This window comes from Hippoglossus stenolepis, chromosome 6 (assembly GCF_022539355.2).
Source record: "Hippoglossus stenolepis isolate QCI-W04-F060 chromosome 6, HSTE1.2, whole genome shotgun sequence".
Lineage (NCBI taxonomy): Eukaryota > Metazoa > Chordata > Actinopteri > Pleuronectiformes > Pleuronectidae > Hippoglossus > Hippoglossus stenolepis.
Genome location: NC_061488.1, coordinates 15,052,198 through 15,072,004, shown reverse-complemented (window position 1 = coordinate 15,072,004; position 19,807 = coordinate 15,052,198). Strand labels below are relative to the sequence as shown.

General features: G+C 38.4%; 1 protein-coding gene across 1 annotated transcript; it reads right to left on the bottom strand.

The window, feature by feature from the left end:
• Positions 1–3,083: 3,083 nt before the first annotated feature.
• Positions 3,084–18,318, bottom strand: tmem201 (transmembrane protein 201). The gene is made up of 11 exons (XM_035159199.2): positions 18,096–18,318; positions 16,953–17,073; positions 16,645–16,839; positions 16,374–16,553; positions 15,329–15,684; positions 15,043–15,240; positions 9,222–9,442; positions 8,005–8,067; positions 7,609–7,899; positions 7,287–7,415; positions 3,084–6,511 (listed from the first exon to the last, which is right to left on the bottom strand). Exons 1-11 carry the CDS (start codon positions 18,203–18,205, stop codon positions 6,414–6,416), a joined length of 1,962 nt encoding a protein of 653 aa, XP_035015090.1. The 5' UTR covers positions 18,206–18,318; the 3' UTR covers positions 3,084–6,413.
• Positions 18,319–19,807: the final 1,489 nt, after the last annotated feature.

The following is a 19,807-nucleotide window of genomic DNA, read 5'->3' as shown; positions in this document are numbered from 1 at the left end:
GAACGCTTTCAACTCAGGTCATTCCGGTGGGATGTCATTCCGAGGGCCGAGGAACGCGGTTAAATGTTAAAGCTTTACTAATTTATCAAGATTTATCAAAATTAGCTGACGGACAGAAAAGAAACCACAAAATATTTAGTCATTTAGGTCTTTTGTCAGATGAAAATGTCAAATGTTTGGCTTCTCAATGTTGGAATTTCCTGCTTTTCATATAAACAAAATATGTTTATGTTTTGAACCGTTGTCAGGAAATATTCACATTGTGTAGACCTAAGTAAAACTAGCAGACCATGATGTAAGAATAAAGAGTTTAAAGGAGAGATGTATGTGTAAAAGAATTCAATGCAGAGAAATGGCTCCTGAGAGTGTTTTACTATTCTATATGTCATTTAAAAAAGAACTATAACTGGCATATTTATGTGTATGTAGCATTTTGTTGTTGTATTTTTTCTTGGTGGAACAAAATAGAAAAGTAGACAAGTCGATTAATCGATCAATCACTTTACTTAAGGATATCAGGCATCTTAAATAAAGAAAGCGTCACTTACTGACAAGAAATTGTTAAGCAAAGATAAAAGGGAAGTTACAACTTTCCCCTTTTGTTTTCCTTTGCAGAGTTTCACATGTCTGACTGTGACCTACAATAGACCAGACGCATCTGCTACTTAATGAAATTCTTGTAATTCAGACAGAGGTTCAGTGTATTTCCAGGTACCATCGTGGCCCAGAAAGTCTGGCCCCCTGCAACGTGACTGCATGTGAAACTCTTGTTCGTGTGCATTCAAGAAAATGCAGCCATCGTAAAACACAGAGAGAGGCTAAAAATGTAGAGACATTTCCAAAATGCAGATATAAATAAACAGACATGATAAAGAATAATTTTGTGAAAAATAAATTGTGCTGTAAATGTTTGCGAAAAAAAAATTCTTATAATTACAAAATGCATTCTAAGTTCAAATCTTCAGACAACTCCTAAACTTCACAGTTAACCAAAGTGAACTTCACTTTTATTATTGACTGGAGTTTTCAGGAGGTGGATGTTTGTCATCAAAATAGAATCAGTGGGAAACTTCCCTTCCTTCATCATTACTTCAACACAGTAACCTCTATTTATAGAGCACTTTGCAAAACATATCTTACAAAGGCGGCAAGTTAAAAACAGACAGGTCATAAAACGTCAGGTTTAGAAGAAAGCAGGTCAAATAAATGAGTGGATAAGTACCAGTGCCGTGTAAAATGCTCAATAAAATAAAAGAGAAAGTAGTTAACAATGACACGACTCACATACAAGTGGAACACAAACCGCAGTAGTAGAAAGGGGAAATGATGGGGCCGACATCAACAACATGACACTACAACTATTCACCCTCAGTATGCACACCTCAAATGTAAATTTTTTCAGTTGATATTAAGGTCAGATTATGTCTTAGCCAGATATGTTACAGCTCCACAAAAATATGCAAAATATGTGGCAATCAGTTCTGTTTGTCAGTTTGGTTTGCAGGTGTTAATGCTTCAGCGTGTACCAACTAACCCTGACAACCTCACCTGAAAACTCTATTTTCCTGTTGAACAATGTCTTAAAGGCGTCCCTGCTGTTTGCCTGTATTAAGATCGTGCCGACTCTGGTTCTCGTGTGTTTGTGAATGCAGTTCAGACCAGCTGGTGAAAACAGGAAGAGATTGTGCAGAAGAGAAACTTTGGGCCTGAGCTGCAGACTCACTGTATGAGCCTGTTTCCCAGCCGTCACCTCTCAACAGTCACTAAACCTATTTTCAACTCTGGGCCAGAAATCCCCGTCTGCAAACAAGCTGCACAGCTGAACCTTTTGTTACTTGAGTCTGTTTTACAAACTGACTGTGATATGAATTCAAGTTAGACACCAATACTGTACTTTAGGGTTGGAATTTATATTACTTCTGCAAGAATTTGAATGAAACGGTTTAGATATAACTGTTATAATTAAATGAATTGTAGTTAAAAGCTTAACTTAGCTTTTAACTTGATACAATAACTAATAATAATAGTAATGAGGATTATTACCTCTGCCAAGGGGGTAAACATAATCTTTAGTTTTTTTGTGTCACTGTTTTTTAGCAGGATTACGCAAAAAACTACTCCACCCATTTCCATGAAATTTTGTGGGGGGGGTGGGTCATGACCCAAAGTAGAAATTCAATTTGGGATCCAGTTAAACGGCCGTTTTTTTTTTTACGTTGTCGCTGTGAATGTGGAATTAGCATTTAAGACAAACCACTGCTTCATGCCGCAGTACAGCCTCACAAAGCCATTGGCACTAGCAGAGCTACTAATTATGTGTATGCCTGTTATATGATACAATATTATAGAAATTATTTAGTAATTTTCACTGTAAATATTACATTCTATTAAAAAAAAAGTCTCTCCATTTCCGCCATTGTTAGATCTTGATCTGATCAAGACTTGTGAAATATGCGGACATCAGAGAGAAGATAACAGAGAAGATGAGACTCATGGTACAAGGTAAAGAGGATCAGCACAGAACCTGACGAGTACGTGAGAACGGAACAGTTAATGAGGTGAGTGAGTCAAAGCCATGGAGCTCAGCATATAAGAAAAGGAAACAAGGAATTAAACACAACTGACCTGTGATGATATAAAGAAGATTTGAAGTTCAGAGTGTGACCGTTTCAACTCAAGTCTGACTAATTAAGGTTTAATGATTAATTTCTCTACACATACAGTACATCAGAGTGCAGGGATATAAAATAACTAAATTTCTGAATGATTGTTTATTTAGTCCTTAAGTACTCGGTCAGTAATGCACATGCTCGATCATGAAACCACGCTTTCATTGCTATGGCAACATATGCAAACTCCCAGAAGGCTTTGGTTTTCAGTTTATAAAACAGCTATCTGACTGAAATCCTAAACAAATGTGTATTCATCAGATTGAATACACATCTAAAGAGGGGAAGGTGCTGCTGAAGGTAAAATGTGCTGATGATGCCAGAAGAGGGCGATATTAGCAAAGCATTCATCTATTTATCACATATCACCAAGGAGAGCAGATTTTTGTACCTGTGAGCTGCAGAACACAAAAATAACTAGAAATATAACACTTTATTTAAAAAGTATTGGTCCAACTGAAACAAGCCAACGTTGTTTCTTACAATCACACAGACCAAACAGCTCCTGCAGATAAACATTTGCACCGGACATCGTAATAAACCTTCAAACAATTAGTGAAAATATCAACACAGAGAACATTTATTCATACCTCCTGTCAAAGACTGTGAAAGGAACAACCTTGATTTAACAGAACAGTGATGTGATCACAAGATCCACAATGTCTTAATTACACGTTAAATACAACTTTAAAAATAAATACAAATTCAAAAATAAATTTCTGAGAGTGAACCATGAGGTTTGTCTCATTCAGGAGTTAAGCACGACAGAACAGTTACACTTCAACATGTACACCAACTTTCAATGAATGAGCCCCTTCAGAGGAAAAACAAAAACCTACACCAGGTTACACATCACGTACAAATGCACAACTTTGCATCCAGTAAGTTGAAAGGTTGTATTAGCTTTAAAAAACTAAACAAAATATTAATTGTAAGGTTGACTAATTGAGTTTGAGTTAACAGTCTTTCAGTAGTAAGTTCTTCTCACAAACGTTTTAGTTTTTTTTAGTTTACATTCGTTTCAGTAATTATTCTTGATTTTAAAACCAGGTGCATGGTTAATCGACAATAAAAAACTCTTAATGAGAAAATAAACACCCAAAACAACAACATACAATGTTTTACATGGGAAATAAGCTCACTGTATCCTGTTTACACACATTTTACAAACGTACAACTTTTTGTAAAACATATGTTTGGCATTGACGCAAACCATAAATCAAACATCTGTGCTCATACATTTGATTTGACGCATTCAAAACACAACACAACCAAGCGCACAAAAAAAAACACACTTCAGAAAAACAAGTGCAACAATCTACCAGATTTGATGCGTAGAGTTTTAAGAAAAGTCTGCGTACATTTTACAGTCTGTTCACTTTTTTTTTTTTTAAATGGAAAATGTCAAGTAGATGTGAATTTAATATAAATTAAGAAAAATACATTTTGTAAATATTGCACTTGACCATGGGGGTTTTCTCACATTTACAAACTAATGAACATATCAGAGAATCAAATGGTTTGATGAAAGAAGTTTCTGTTCCTGTGACACGTGTTGAGATCTAAATGACCCTGATATCAAAAATCTTGACTGTAAACCATGAAACAAAATAACAGGGTAGAATTAAATACATTGGTGATGGATTCAAATAAAAAACCTGAATAAACATGTGGAGAAACAGTGAATGAAAATGCTTCCACACAGCGGTACTGCAGGATACAACTAAGGAATTAACATCCAGTCATGGTCTGCGGCACCTTACTAAGACACTTCATGTTGGTTTTACCTTTAACTTGTCACCCGCCTGTACATAGAAAGACAATCGCAAACACCACTGCTGTGTAATCCTGACTTTACAAAGTGAAAATATGTACAACTTTTAAAAAATGCAAAACCCACAACACAAATGTAACATGCTGCTGAATGCTCTCCAATGTTTTGGCTGCTGTAGAGTAATAGAACTGTTGTTCATTAGGGAGAAATAATGCACTCATCCCAATCAGTATATTATAAATTCTCTAGATAAAAGCCTTTTGGGCAGGCTTATATTAGAGACATCTCTATTGGGCCTGATTCCCTCCATAATGCAAACTCTCCAAAACGTACCAGCTGTCATAATTAAGAGAGTTGACGAAAGCCAAAAATGTTTTCAAGCCATCAATAGATTCAAAAGGGCAATATTTCATTTCATTTCCATAGTTTTCTTGTCACTTCAATCCGACTGATTGAAATCCATCGGCTGATGTCTGTATTTTGGATTAACACCAACAGACAAGTGCCAGGATCTGATGTTTCCTGAACGACCTCCAGGTCTAAAGACATGACTGCAGCAGACCCATATTTAAGCCCTGTACCAATTCACCCCTCAGCTCTACCACTTGGCCCTACCCCTTAGTTTTTGTGTATGGCCGTGAAGGGGTAGTGTTGTCCCACTTCTCTATGGGATGTAGGGTTAGTGGCCATCGAGCCCTCCCACCGTAGTATATTTCCCAAATGTTTTACGAACGGACAAAGCGAATCAACATGGCGACCGCGGCGGGTAAAATGCTCATAAATGTAAGTATGAAATCTTGAAAAATAACCATGAAATTTCTTTAAAAAATTCAGCGGAATATCTTGTTTTAATCTAGTACCAAATTAAAAACGTAAGTCGCTTTTCATACTGTCAAAACAAGCATGTAAACAGTCTGAGTGAAAGTAACATGCGTTACTCCCGTGTCCTGTATATGAAGTTTGAAATGAACTTCCCCGCTCATGTTATAACGTTTTCAGTTTCTATGGACAGGACTAACGTTACATTGAAATAACCATAAAAACGCAGACTGACTATTGATCAATAGATCAATCTGTCCCGTCAGTCCTGCCGTTGTCAAATGAGTCACTATTATAATGTTGGTGGATATTGTTTGTCACTGTAATAACTTTGGTTGGCTGCAGATGACGGAGTGAGTGGTCTCGATTCCTAGGTGAAGATTTTTTAGTATGGGGCTAAATTCATACCAAAACTTAAACAAACCGTGTTTTACAACTTCCCTACCGTTCAGTGTGGTTTGCAAATACAAAACCCCATTAACAAACTAATGGATTTTGTTTCACACATAGAATCAAGCGACTACTTCCAGTTTTCAAAATAACGTTAACAGAGTAGATACAAAATACATAATATGAAAATCTGATTATATTTGCACAAATGTATCTCATATAAATAAAACACCCACTTAATTTGAATAGTTAATGAATTTAGAGAAATTTCAACTTAGAAGTCCCACAACTGTAACTTGAAGTGAATCCAAGTCGGATATTATCTCCTCTGATAGCGGACACTACTATTTCTTCCATTGGTAGTTTATGAGCTTCATGTTCTTGCAATAAGAAGATTTCAAACTATTTGTACAAATACTATGAAGTACTTTTACTGCGTAGTTTTGGACTGGATTGATTTTGTATGAAATTTTGTTTCTGAAACATCATTTATTAGAAATATGTAGTGTATTTGTTTGTCCGGTGCGTTTTGGATCGGCGAAAAACAAAAAGCATTAGTTTGTTAATGGGGTTGTGTATTGGTAAACCACACAGTGTTTAAAAATACAGCTCGTTTGTTTGTTTGTTAAGTTTTGGCATGAATTTAGCTCCATATTTTAGCCCTCTCCCTCGTGGCTCTGTTTGGTGGGAGACACTCTTAGGTAGAGGCACTTCATGTCTAGGGGTAGGGCCAATGCAGAGGAAGTGGGGCAGGACATAAATCATCTCCAGTAGTAGTAGATACAAAGGCCGGCGAAGACCAGGTTGGTTGTCAGGCTCACTGTTAACAGCCCCGGGAAGAGAAGACGCTTCAGAAAACCTGGAGAATCATAGAGAAAATACATTTCATCATCATTGTGCATCTAAGTGGCATGAAGGTTCCTTATTTACTGAATATGGTTTACAGTTATGTTACAGGCCTGACAGTGTAATTTAAAACAATTGAAAATACAAATTGAAAATACAAATTGAAAATACAAATTGAAAATACAAATTGAAAATACAAATTGAAAATACAAATTGAAAATACAAATTGAAAATAGCGTTTTAAGTCACTAAAAAAAAAGATTTTTACAAACACCTTCTAATTTTCTGATGTGTGTCTACATGTAAAATGAGCATTTATGAACCTATGACATCACAGCTTAATTCTTGAATGCCCACTGTTGCTTTATGTAATGAACATGTGTCCGAAACAACAAAAAACTCACTCAATAAATTCACTTCTCTGTTATTTGACAGATTGTTGATGTAGACTTTAACGCCACCTACTGGCCTGGCATGTTTGTTTGAGCATTTGTATTGGTTTTTGTGTTCTCGTCTGGATGGAGATATTTTGTAAAATAAATGTTGTGTATTAAAAAATATCAGCAGAAGTGCAGACAGGGATCTGATAAAAAAGGCATCAGATAAAGATTTCAACGTACTGTAGTGAGAATTGTTTAAAGATTTGAAAAATGCATAAGTATCCTTTAAATACGTTATTTATTTGAGAAGACCCAGCACTATGATGAGGGGCAGGCATGAAATCAAAACTGAATATGAATTCAACTTTAGATAGACACAGTTTCCTTCGCCCTGTTAGCCCAGCTTACCTTTCGGTGGGGGAGTGCTTTCCGGGTCCTGTGTTGTTGTGCCGACCACACAGGCGGAGGACCCCGACGAGCTGCATATCTCGCTCCTCTCTTCCTCATCAATGACACTGTTGTCTCTCGCACTCAAATCTGCAACCAGGTGAATCATGACATCATGCATCATGTGTACATAAATATGAAATCTTTTCTCTGTCTAAGATTTGAGAATGTTGTATTTTGCCATCTGGTGAGGTGGCAGTATCATAAATGAGACTGCGGCAGTGCCGTTTGCTACAGCCCCTTTACAAACATCTTATAACAGTTGAACATCAGGTGTACTTACCGCTCTGGCTTTGGAAGGGTGATGTGTCAGGTGAAAAGCAGCCACTGTAAAGGGGAGAGGCCGGTCCTACAGTGGAATATAGAGGAGACGTGGGCGGGGGTGAATGCTTAGGTTCTGGCTCCGTTGTGAAAAGCCACATTTTCTGAGTGCAGATGTTGAGGCGAGCAGGGCTGATGAGGGGGCGGCGCTGTCTGGCAGAACAAAGACTGGATGTACATGACCCAGCTATTGAAGGAGTGGGAGATGGACTGGGAGATGATGGGTGGCTCCCAGACTTCAGTGAAAAGTAGTCTGTGGCAAAAGAAAAACAGTAAAAATGTCAATCACAAGGGGATAGGAATTATTTAAAACACAGGGATGAGGAGAAGGTCCAGAAAACACCTGGAGTTTAAATACCTGAAGGCGGGGAGTCTTTATATTGTGAGGCTGGTTTGCTTCCGCTAAACAGGTAACCAGAATCTGAAAATACACAAAATACAATCACACCATTTTAATCACAACCAGTTTGAGTCAGTTGGTCAGAAACAAAAGACCAAATAAAAGTAGGCAACTTCATGATATTTCCATGGTTATAATAAAATAACAGTTTTATAATTGACTGATATTTAACTATGGTTCATTTGTTGATTCAGTTGGATGAATTGTAAGAAGAAAAATAAAAAACATCTGTTTAGGATTTCTTAAAATATAAAGGTTTAGTTTTCCGATGGCCGTCAACAATACAAAATTCAGTTCACTGTTATAACGAAGTGCTGCTTGTAAAGGAGAGAGAAAAAATGTTGTGCATGGGGCCGTGAGGAGTGAGGTCAGACGAGGCCCGGAGAGATGGGTGGCACCTCCCTCCCACCTGACCAGCCCATCAGCGACACGACCGATAGGCAGGGTGGTCTCAGACCGTCAGCATGGGGACAAGTTTATTTTTCTGTTTTGGGGGAGTGTTAGTTTTGAGCTGCGCCCACACCCAGGAGAGGAACAAAACCATCTAGTGTAAAATCACATCCCTTACATAAATGTAAATGCTAATTATTGTGCAATATCATCCAAAATATACCAAATAAAAATAAACTGATATATTGCCAAAATGTAAGCAAAATATTCGTTCACTGTAAATATTGGTATCAGCGTATATGATGCCCAATAGATATGGAATGGCACTAAAGAAATGCCAGAGACACGCGTGACACCATTTTGCCCTCCAGATGTGACAATTATTTAAATTATTTTTATAATTTATGGTGAAAAAATAAAAGATGCACCTCAGCATTTAACATTAATCTCTGCAGCCGAAATGCCATACCCTTCAGTCATATTTTTTGGAAACAGTGTTATGACCTAATTAAATGCAGCGAAGCAGAAACTGAATATAATCAATTTTAAATCTCGCTTGTATACAAGGCAGTGCAATGTAAGAAGCAACTTAAAATCTAACTTTTCTGAGCAGCCACTGCAACATGAGGTGTAGACAGAGGTGGGCTGAAAATTCCCATCTGCCCCTGTTGAAGAAATTCACACTACAATTACAAATAACTGAAATTTAACTATATCAATGAAAACGTCATCTTCAGATTATACCAAAAGACAGAGAAAAACTTCAAAATGAATTTAGTTGTTACCTGTCCGTTTGAATGAGGGGATGGTGCCGAGGCAGAGGGCCCTGCTGAGTCGCCCAGGCAGCGAGGAAGGGGAATCTTTGCACAGGCGGCGACTCTGTTGGCAGCTGAAGAGCTTGGAGAGGTTCGGGGGCGGGGTGGGGATGAAGGCCTCAGCCAGGTCAGGCGCGAGCAGAGGAAGCTGGCTGCTGAAGGGGGGCGCCGCAGAGCTGCCTGCAAGGTATCTGCAACACAAGAGCAATGCAACGGTCTACTACCAGATATCAAAATCATCAATGAAAGCTTTCAAAACCATAGCATATCATTTAGTTGGTGTAAACATCCATGGGGAACATTAGGGATTTTCAGTTTAAGATCGTGTTAATCAGTTTTCGTTCCACTATCGTACTATTGTCAAAGTACGATATTAATAGAGTAGAGAACAAGTGTCTAAAATCGAGTCAGTGCAGCTACTTTCTACCACACAGCTCTAATATCCATTTAATCTGGGCACTTAACTGACGGCAGCAGTGTACGGCGAGGCTGTCGCTAAAATGCTGCCGCAGCTGTCTGACAACACACAGCAGGTGAAAGTGCCAAGAGAACAAGAGGTACATGAGAAACGCTGCTCAGCAACACGGCTCACACTTTCACAACACCACATGGTCCGTGGCCAATACATGTTTTGTGTCAAAGTAGTTATTTATTTTTATACTTGTAGTTGTTTTTAGTGGCACTCAAGCTACAAAATAATATCCAGCTGTCATGGCCAACATTAAGCTGATATTTTCCTTTCAAACCAGACAGAAAAAACACACAAAGTGGATACTGTGTTTAAGTTGAACAAAAAAAAAAAAGCAGAAGACATATCCAGTCATCACGTATTTATTACTTTCCATATACAGCAAGCATTAAAATTTGATACAAGCAAGACACCCCACTTCAACATGTAAGCAGCCAAAACATTGTTTCATTTGGGTATGTTGCAGGAAGCCTTTCCACATGGATGGAGCTTCATTTCCATGGATGCAATAGAATGTATACATACATGCATAGTAAATAATCTAACTGACATATCTATATTCATTAGCTTATTTGTACTAAAGGTTGGAGTTGCAAGTTATTGCTTTAAGGTAGAGTAAGCGATTATGGTGCGACACTTTGTCACCTTCAGTGAATGTAGCATGTACAAAGCCACACAACCCAATTACAGTCAATCAGCAACATGGGGCGTTCATGCTCATGCACAGGACAAAGGAGAGAAGAGAAGATATGGGGGAGTATTGCTCTGTTCAATGTCTGTAACGTTTGCTTCCTAATTAGCTTACCTACAAACCTACACTCAACTCTTCTGTCAATGCAGTTTCGTTAAACCAATACGAACAACAAACTTGTAGCATGTCGACTTTCTCGCCTATATCGCAGTCCGGATTCCGCCATTTTGTTGTTGCCATAGCAATTCGTAACCATGAATTTGGGGGTGGTGCTCCTGAAAGAGGACTAAAAGGGGGTTGGGTGTACTCTGAACAATTGCTTACTCTACCTTTAATTGTCTTGAAAAGTACCAAAACTTGGCATATCAATATTTTAGTGTTTCTGCAACACACACAAATTTAAACACTTCGGTAAAACTTAACCATGATCACAGTTCAGCTACATACTGGATCTCTAGACCAATACAGGACGGTTAAAAAAGACATTCATGGTTTACATCAGTAAAAAGGTAGTTTTATCGCCATCATATATGTTCATGGCGATATTGAAATTGAATACCATAAAAGCTACAACGTAGTGCTTCCAGTGCTAAATGCTTAGTGTGGGGTTACAGTCATTTCCTCAGGTAGATACAGAAACTCTTAAAAAATAGCCACAAACTTTGGCTACATATGTTATAAATACATAGTGGCTTGAAAAGAGCTTTTTGAAATTACTTTTATTTATGTCTTAAAATACGGTCAGATCTTCATCCAAGTCATTCAAAAGGTAAAGTAGGATGAAGGGAGAAACATTTGCTGCCACTGGGCCTGGACAGCTTGAGACCATCAAGGGGAAAAATCAATTCCCCAGTTTATCAAGGGGCCTTCTGAATTGAACCAGTCAAAGCCCAGACATCACCCCATTAGAGATTCTGTGAAGTGATCAAGAGAGTGATTCACACCAGACATGATCCTACTAATCTGGCTGAGCTGAAGCAGTTCTGCAGAAAATGAATCCTGAACGTTGTATAGGTCTGATCTGCAGCAGCAGAAAGTGAGACTAGCTTCACCTATGTTTGTGTTTACTTCTGACTTGGATGAAGATCAAATCACATTTAATGATCACTTAATCCAAAAAAACAAATAATGCCTCAGGGTTCACGCACTTACTCTCATCCTTGTATCATGGTATAACAAACATGGACACTAGAGATTTTAAGTGAGCTTGTACAACACAGCATCGAAACATTGGCAAAGATAACACATTTTAAAAAATTGTATCTTACACGAACAGCAAAAATATATCAATATTTAAAGTATGAGAAGACACACACCACCAGGTGCAGACCATTGAGCTTTCTACTGTCAGTATTCAGTCCATTAAAACTTAGACACATCACAACTCCTCTACAGTTCACCATGCTTCGTTCATATACTTTCAGCTATCTTGCCGACATTAGGTTAGAAATGCATGTGTTTTGATTTAGATGATAATCTTTGTCAAGATGCAAATATACATGATACATTAATGAACAATTTAAAAAGAAGAGACTCTAGGTCAATATTTGTTTTTCCCTCAAGCAACCAAACCAAGAGCAGGTGCAATTTCAGTCACATTCTTATTCTTTGGGTAACTTCAGTCCTAAATTTTACCAAATCAATACGATCCTCGTAACCTACAACTGCATCTATAGTGTCTTAAATTAGGCAATACTTCACTATTTAAAGCTTCAAGGCTACAGTACCAGTGGCACTAGTTTGAGAACATAGGTTCATCTACAACACAAACACAACATGCAATTTAACCCATACAATAGCCATCAAATTCAATCTATGTTCACGCTCTACAGCTATTAGTTTGTAATACTTATTCACAGTACTGGTAAATAAATATCCTGCTACACTCAGTACATTCCAACACAAATAAAAATAGGTTAATGGAAATACATTGGCAAGGTTAAATGTTAACACATGCAACTCAATCAGTGTTAATGGAAGGGATCAAGTGAAGTGACATGCAGGTGCTACTGAAACTTAGAATTTTTAGCTGCTAGTGGTAAAGCAGCATTTAGCAGATTATTCAAGTAGAATAAAAGATGACGGCCCAACTTCTCACTTGTGCAACTCTTTCTAATGCTGTTGAGTTTCTTACATAAATACAACAATTAAGATAAAACAATACTTCACACAAGTCACACAAAAAACGTTGAACACCAAGGACGCACTGTGACGGCTGCGTGGCTACGTCGCTGATCTGCTGCATCTCACATGCATCTATTGTTCATAAAGGGAACGTGTCTGCTGATTAGCTGCTACGTGAGGTTTCGGATAGAACTACTGTATTTCCTTGAATAAAGGGAGGTCTAAGTACTCAACTTAATGCTAGGACTCTATAGTTTGAATATGCTTTGACTTAAAAACAGGTACAGGAAGTATTTTTTACTGATGCATCGCGATGCGGACGACTGTGCATCGATGCGGACACAGAACATAATTGATAAGTTTTCCACTATGTAAATTTTTTGGCGACGTCCCGCCACTGCATAACTTTAATCACCGCTGGTTCAGGACAGCCGCACATTAAAAAGGTCCGGTCGTCTTTTACCATTTCAGAGTCTCCTGTCTTAGTGTCATCCCTCCACTGACCTGCGCTCAATTTAGACTTGAGCGCAACGCTAATCACAATTTATTAGGACCTAAACAGTACTGACGTTTACTTTGTTTTTGTTGACTCACTTTAGAGTTTATAAGACACGTCTATAAAAACATGTGCATGTGTAGTTCACCTGCTACACACAACATGCAGAGTCAGGACATCCGTGTTTAAGTGACCGGAAAGATGATTCATGATCCGATCAGGTCCCAATAACTTGCGATGTGTGTTGGTGAAGGCGCAGGTAACGTGAGGTGACGTAATGTGGAGGGAGGACAAAGGACGGCACAGTCTATACTCTGTCTCTGACTCCCTGTTCTTATTTAAAATGGGTACACTCATGGAAAAAGGCATATATTAAAAGATTGATTCCTCCTTTTTATGAATTGATATCGGATGGATCATTAAAATGAAGATCGATTTGAGTCAGATAATACATTTTTAAACCCAGCTCTACGTGGTTTGCGGAGAAAATAGATGAGACCAGACTCTCTAAACACGTCTCATGTGGGCAGTGTGGCTGCTCTAACATAACATCTGTACCGAAATGAGAAATTAGACTTTCAGTGCTGCTCACGCAACCAGTGCAGCCCACTCTTTACTCTCATAGCACTAGCTTACTGTTTTGCATGACACTTGGAAAGTTTCCTGTCAATGACCATATACAGTTGCAGAGCCGAGCTCTTCATACATTTTTGCATCTTCAAGAACTGATAGAAAAAGGCTGTCAGAAACTACTGCTGGCATGATAACCCCAAGCAAATGCCAAGACAAGTCAAGCACCTGCCTGGTCATCATCTAGGGGCACCATATTTACACAACAGCTTTTGGCACAGCAGAGAGAAACAAAAACACCACAGTTATGTCGGATTTGAGCGTCTAGGGACAGAGGGTGTTTTATACATGATTATAGTTCCTCTGAGGCAAATTTGTGATATTGGGCTATGTAAATAAAACTAACCTGAATGTAAGTGCTGTATACAAAACAAAAATGCTATGCTGGCATTAATGGCTTACAGGTTACAAGGTGATCCATCATTTCAAAACGGGGAAAAGATGGCGCCTAATAACAGGACAGAGATCAGCAGCAATCAGCAAAACATTTGAACTATTACAGTGGTTCAACAACATTGATGAACTAGTCACTGCTTCTCTCAAGCAACTTTTTTTCGAATGATCTCAAGTGGCACTCAGACCAGGTTTTGGACTACCATGTGTTAACATTCCTCATCGCTACAGAAAAAAATGCAGTGGCAGCCACTTCACGTAACCACACATCCACTTAAATATTCCGGCTCTGCCTTGAGAACTGATCTGTTCCTTCATCACTAATGATGCATGTCTGCCATAAATAAGTGACGGTTTTAGGAGTAGTAGTGATTAACACAAGGCCATTCTTTTTTCAGAAATTGTAGATGTGAAGCAAGAAAGGAGGTAAGTGATTATTCAAATATCAAACCTTGAGTATGACCTGCAGGGTCATCGCAAATAAATTAGTATTTCATGCAACGAGCTGAAGCTTAAGTTAGTGAACCATTTTCAACCCACAGCTACACTAGATCAAAATGCTTTTTAACCTTATAATAATTTAGTCAGGTACTTGAATGCTAAACTCCTTCCCTACCGCTTTTTAAAATTACATATTTAAATGCATTTATTTCTTTCCTCTCTGAAAGTCGGTCCATCTCAAATTTGTTGTAGTTCATAAGAAATTTGAAATGCACATAATTAGATGAATACATTAAATGTGCGGCACAATTTCCCCTTAAAACACATTTTCGAGTGTACTTTGTGGTGCATGTCTGCTTAAAGAGGAGGTTTTGATGTCATTAAGCAAGTAATACCATTCATATTTTCCAATCATGGACCACACACACATGGTCCTATGTATTGAGTTTGTCATTCACTAGTGAAAACAAATGTCTCCCAGAAAGAGGAAGATTTACCCAATCCCATGTTTCAAACAAAATTTGAAGATTACTGCTGAGATTCTGACCTTCGATATTTGCCTCTTCGTAGACCCTGTTTGCGAGTTGCCACAGCAGCAGCAAAGCTGACAAGGCAACAGACAGAGATGATACAGTGCTTTGCCATGTCCATCCAGCTCGAGGCACCAGACAAGTAGCTCTCAGCCAGGTAGACGCACAGGAGGAGGAACCACAGGACAGAGGCCACAGCATCGATTCTCCTCAGCCTAAAAATACAGATACACATGAACTTGCAGAGTTGTTACTGAACATCTCTGGGATGCAAAGGCAAAGAAAGAGGTGGTGACTGCTTACCTTGCAGGTCCTCCTAAGAAGATAGACGTGAGGCAAGTCAATAGGCCAGCAGAGACCACAGCCAGCTGGTTGTCCCTTCCATGTTGCCACACCAGCTTGGCATCTTCTATGGTAGTGTTTGGGATCAGCTCCAGGAGACCCTGCCAAACTGTTGTGTCTCCACTGCTCTCATTTTTGGTGGTGGGTTCATTTACGGGTTTTGGAGTGACAACACCACTTAATGTCTGTGGGGCACTAGGTGAAAGAAGCTGGTCTGGAAATTCACAGAAAGATGTGGCAACTAGGAAAGCACAGAGCAGGAAGGCAAGAGCCCGTAACAGTGTGACTCCCATGGGAGAAGACGGGGGATAGGAGGTCTGTAGGAGAGAGAACAGGTTTTCAGTAAATCCAGACAGTTTCACAACAAATGGAAATCAATGTTAGACTATCTTTACATATTATAATAACAAGCAACAATATACAGTGGAGGGTTACGCTGATTTATGTTCAACCTCAATAAAGGCTACAAGCAAGTGTGAAAGCCATTCAAACTAATTCATATCAGAATTGAGTTAAACAGAGTGAATGCTTATGAATGTTCACAGCAAAGTGATGTTATAAGACAGACTAACATGTCTATACTATACATCCTGTTGTGCTACATATAACATTCTAGTGCAGCTCATTGCATACACCATTATCAAGTCTGCACATTACACATCAATTACATCTGCTTAAGATTGCCCCCCCCATGTGATGTTCTCAAATAATTGTATTAATCCGACATGTCATGCTCATAGTTTAAGGAGCAAAAAACGTTTGTTCTAATTGATAATTAAGGAGTCCACCTTTGGAGTCATTAGGACGTTTATGAGATGCTGAAGTTTATGCTTAAGAATAATTTGTTAGATCTCTCAAGCAGACTATTCTATTTTGTATGCACAAAAAACAATCTAAATGGGGATTCCTAATTATCAATTAGAACAAATAATTACCAAATAATTATCAAATACAAAAAGTCACCACTTGTCAAGTGTGTGGAGTTTTGAATCAGGGGTGCACGGACCTTTTCAAAGCTCTTGACGGTGTCTCGGGAGTGTCGAAGCTGATGGTTCAGGAGCACTGTACGTAGCTGGCGGTTTTGATATTTAATGTAGTACTCCACTGCAGTCTGACATGGCCGGCATAACTTATAGGTCTGTTCCAGGTGGTGCTTGTAGGCTTCAATTTCTTCATCATAGTTTTCCTACAATAAAAACAAAAAAATTATAAATTTACTGTTTACTATTTTAACAATTCATGGTGCATTAAAGTCAACAGAAAATAATAGTACATACATCATCCCTCGGGATAAATGACGCCAACTGCTTGATCTTTAAAGACTGGTTGTTATTGCACTTCTTGCACAACAGCATCTGACAGTTGACAAACTGCTGTGTCTTGAGTGTCTCAGATGAGTGAATGCTTCCAGATACTGCATAGTTTAGATCTGCCTTGTGCTGAGCTGGGATGGATTTGTTGTAATCTCCATTCTGAAAACAAGACGGATCAAAACAAAAAGTAGTATAAAAACAGTGAACACACAAATCCACATTTCCCAATCGTCAATTATATAATTGACAGGTGTTGTACTTTTCTGACTTACCTCCTGGAAGCCATTGTACTGGTCACAGCTGGGACAGTCCCAGCAGTTTTTGTTCCCATAGGGCACCACTGTGTTCTCATTACAGAACCAGCAGTTCACACTTGCATGGGTCGGCTTCTTTCTGCAAAGAACAGGTGGAGTTTTTACATGATGGAATATGAACTGTTGATGACTCTTTCTGAGGTCTAAATATTTTCCCACAGTAAAGACCACATTTTAGCTGCAACTTGTTTAACATTCTGCAGCTAGAATCTTAACCAGAACCAGGAAAGAGAACATATCACATCAGTACCAGCATCACTTTACTGGTTGCCACTGTTTTTTTTTTTTAGCCAAAATTGGTCTGGTACCATCTAAACTTTTAAATTGTCTATCAAATGATGTTCCTATCTGCTCACTGGGGTCACTTAGTGCAGGTTTGCAACATGCAAGACTTAAATACAATAAATAATAGAGAACTTCCACTTCATATTAGAAATGGATCCTCTGTCGACACTTTTAACTACTTCAACCATGTGTTTTCTTTGACTGTAATCTTAAAGTTGCTTTACATATTTATTTTTTTATATTTTAGTGTTTCAACAAATGCTACTGTCTTTATATGTTTATATTTTAAAGCTTCTGTTCTGCCTTATGAAATGTATTATAAAATGTATCATTACACAAAAGAATAACTTTTCGTACTTTAAAAGTAGGGTAACTGGTTGCTGTCTGAAATCATTTCAGTCTGTTTGGTGTTCCTTGACGTGCTTAAATTATTTTTGTTATATTGATAATATGTCGAGTAAAAACAAATACCATTATTTTATAAAAAAATAAAATATGCACACGCTTATATCCAAATACCAGCAACGAGAAGGTTTAAGCATGAACATCATGTTAACGGTTCTCCATACAGCCGGTCTCACAATACTAGGCTGTGTTAGATAGCACGACAGCTAGCAAAGTTAGCGTCTGGGCTAGCGTGGATGGAAACACCACTCGCGCTGGTTCAGGAGCAATATTCTCACACCACCTGCTGCCAACACCATGTCACAAGCGTCTCCATTGTTTACCAACCGAGCGCGGTTTGCTAACTCTGACGTTAGCTTGGAGCTAGCTGAATACAAACGCGGTGGTGGCTCAGTCTTCAAGTTAATTTACCTGGTAGCGATTTTATATATCAGCGCTCCACCGGCGGCAAACGCCGTAACTCCAACTCCTCCGTACATCAACTCGGGATATTCCAGCATTATTTGGCTGAACGCCTCCATTTCGTGGTGAAATTATCCGTCAACAAAATAAGAAAACATGAGAAATGTTTAGTGTTAACACGGCGGCAGAGAGCACGCGGCAAACTCTCGGTTTATAGAACACGCCCCGGAGCGGAAACGGAACCGCGTAACCGGCAGGACGCGTTCCCATATGTTTTATCAAGAAAATCATTGTCGACTTACCCGTCACTAAAAACAATTTAAGATCAAGCTAACACTTAAAAGTACACATTTGGACTTGGTTAGACAGGGTTGTAGTGATCTTGTGTAGTTCTCTTCACTCAAATTGAGCTTAATCCTATACTTGACAGAGTTCTGAGTGTAGTAGTCAGGGGACATGGCATTGTTGGAATGAGACAGGAAGCGCTGTTTCCCGTTTGCTCCCACGGTCAAATGCTGCATTCAGGGAGAATTGAGAAAATGGGAAAAAGGGAAATTTACAACAGAAATTACGAGTTGGGAGTGTTCGCTGATTTACAAAACAGCAGACTGTGAATGGTTTCCACAGATTGAGCAAAATAGACCTTTTCATGGCAGCTACTTTGACATGAAAGAGTAGGTAAACACAGGTTTTCAGAATCAATAGTGAATATTATTGTTGAAGTAGGTGAGAGCGGTGGTGTATTTGCAGCCATTCTGCCAACAGTTTGTTCACATGTCCAATTACCTTTACACTATGAGGGAGATAACGTCACTGTCAGAAATGGCTGATATCACCTGCTCTGAATAACAATTCAGGGGCTGAGGTGAACTTTTTTTCTCTCTCTCTCTGGTGCTCGAAGTTTTAACGGTGTAACTTGAACTCGCAAAACCCTGATACTGCACTTTATGAATAGTTGATAACTATTTCAATTATAGTACCATGTGCACAATAACAAGAAATATTCATACATGTAAACTTCCAACATTCTAAATATGGCTTAGGTAAAATTGCACAGGTAGTCGTTGTAAAATATAAATATATATGTCCTCATAATGCATTATGGACCATTTAGACCTATACTGGATTATTTATAATTCCTTAATGTGTAAGCATTTGGAAATGATGGAGCTAATTTATCTAATTTCATACACTGTACAGCTTCAGTTATGAATATGTAATTATTTGCATTAAAGAAATCTGAATTCCCTCATGTGCACAAAAATCGAAATCATGTCTGTCTTACATTATTTTGGCTACTTTTAGATGAAGAGTAGGAGTTTTTATCATTATGATACATGATGTATAATTGGAAACAAGCAGGTCACATGGACCAGAATGAAAACATGAGCCTCAAAAAACCACTTCAATAAAAGCAAGTACAGTTGTGCAAAAAATAAATCCCCCAGAAAAAAACTGCTGGAAAGAATGACACGAGAAGAATGGCAGAACATCTATGGTATCAATGAGGATCACCTCAAAAATAATGCAGAACACAAAAATAACAATATCATTATAATATTAACTTTTACCCCAATGAACTTAAAACTGAGCGACGACACTTCCAGCTTCACTACAGTAAGAGACTTTTAGTACTTATTTTATGTTATAGTTAGTCATTAGACAGCAATGGAATTGAAGGGTGTACTGGGTTTGTTGCTGTTGGGTTTAAAAAGGTATAT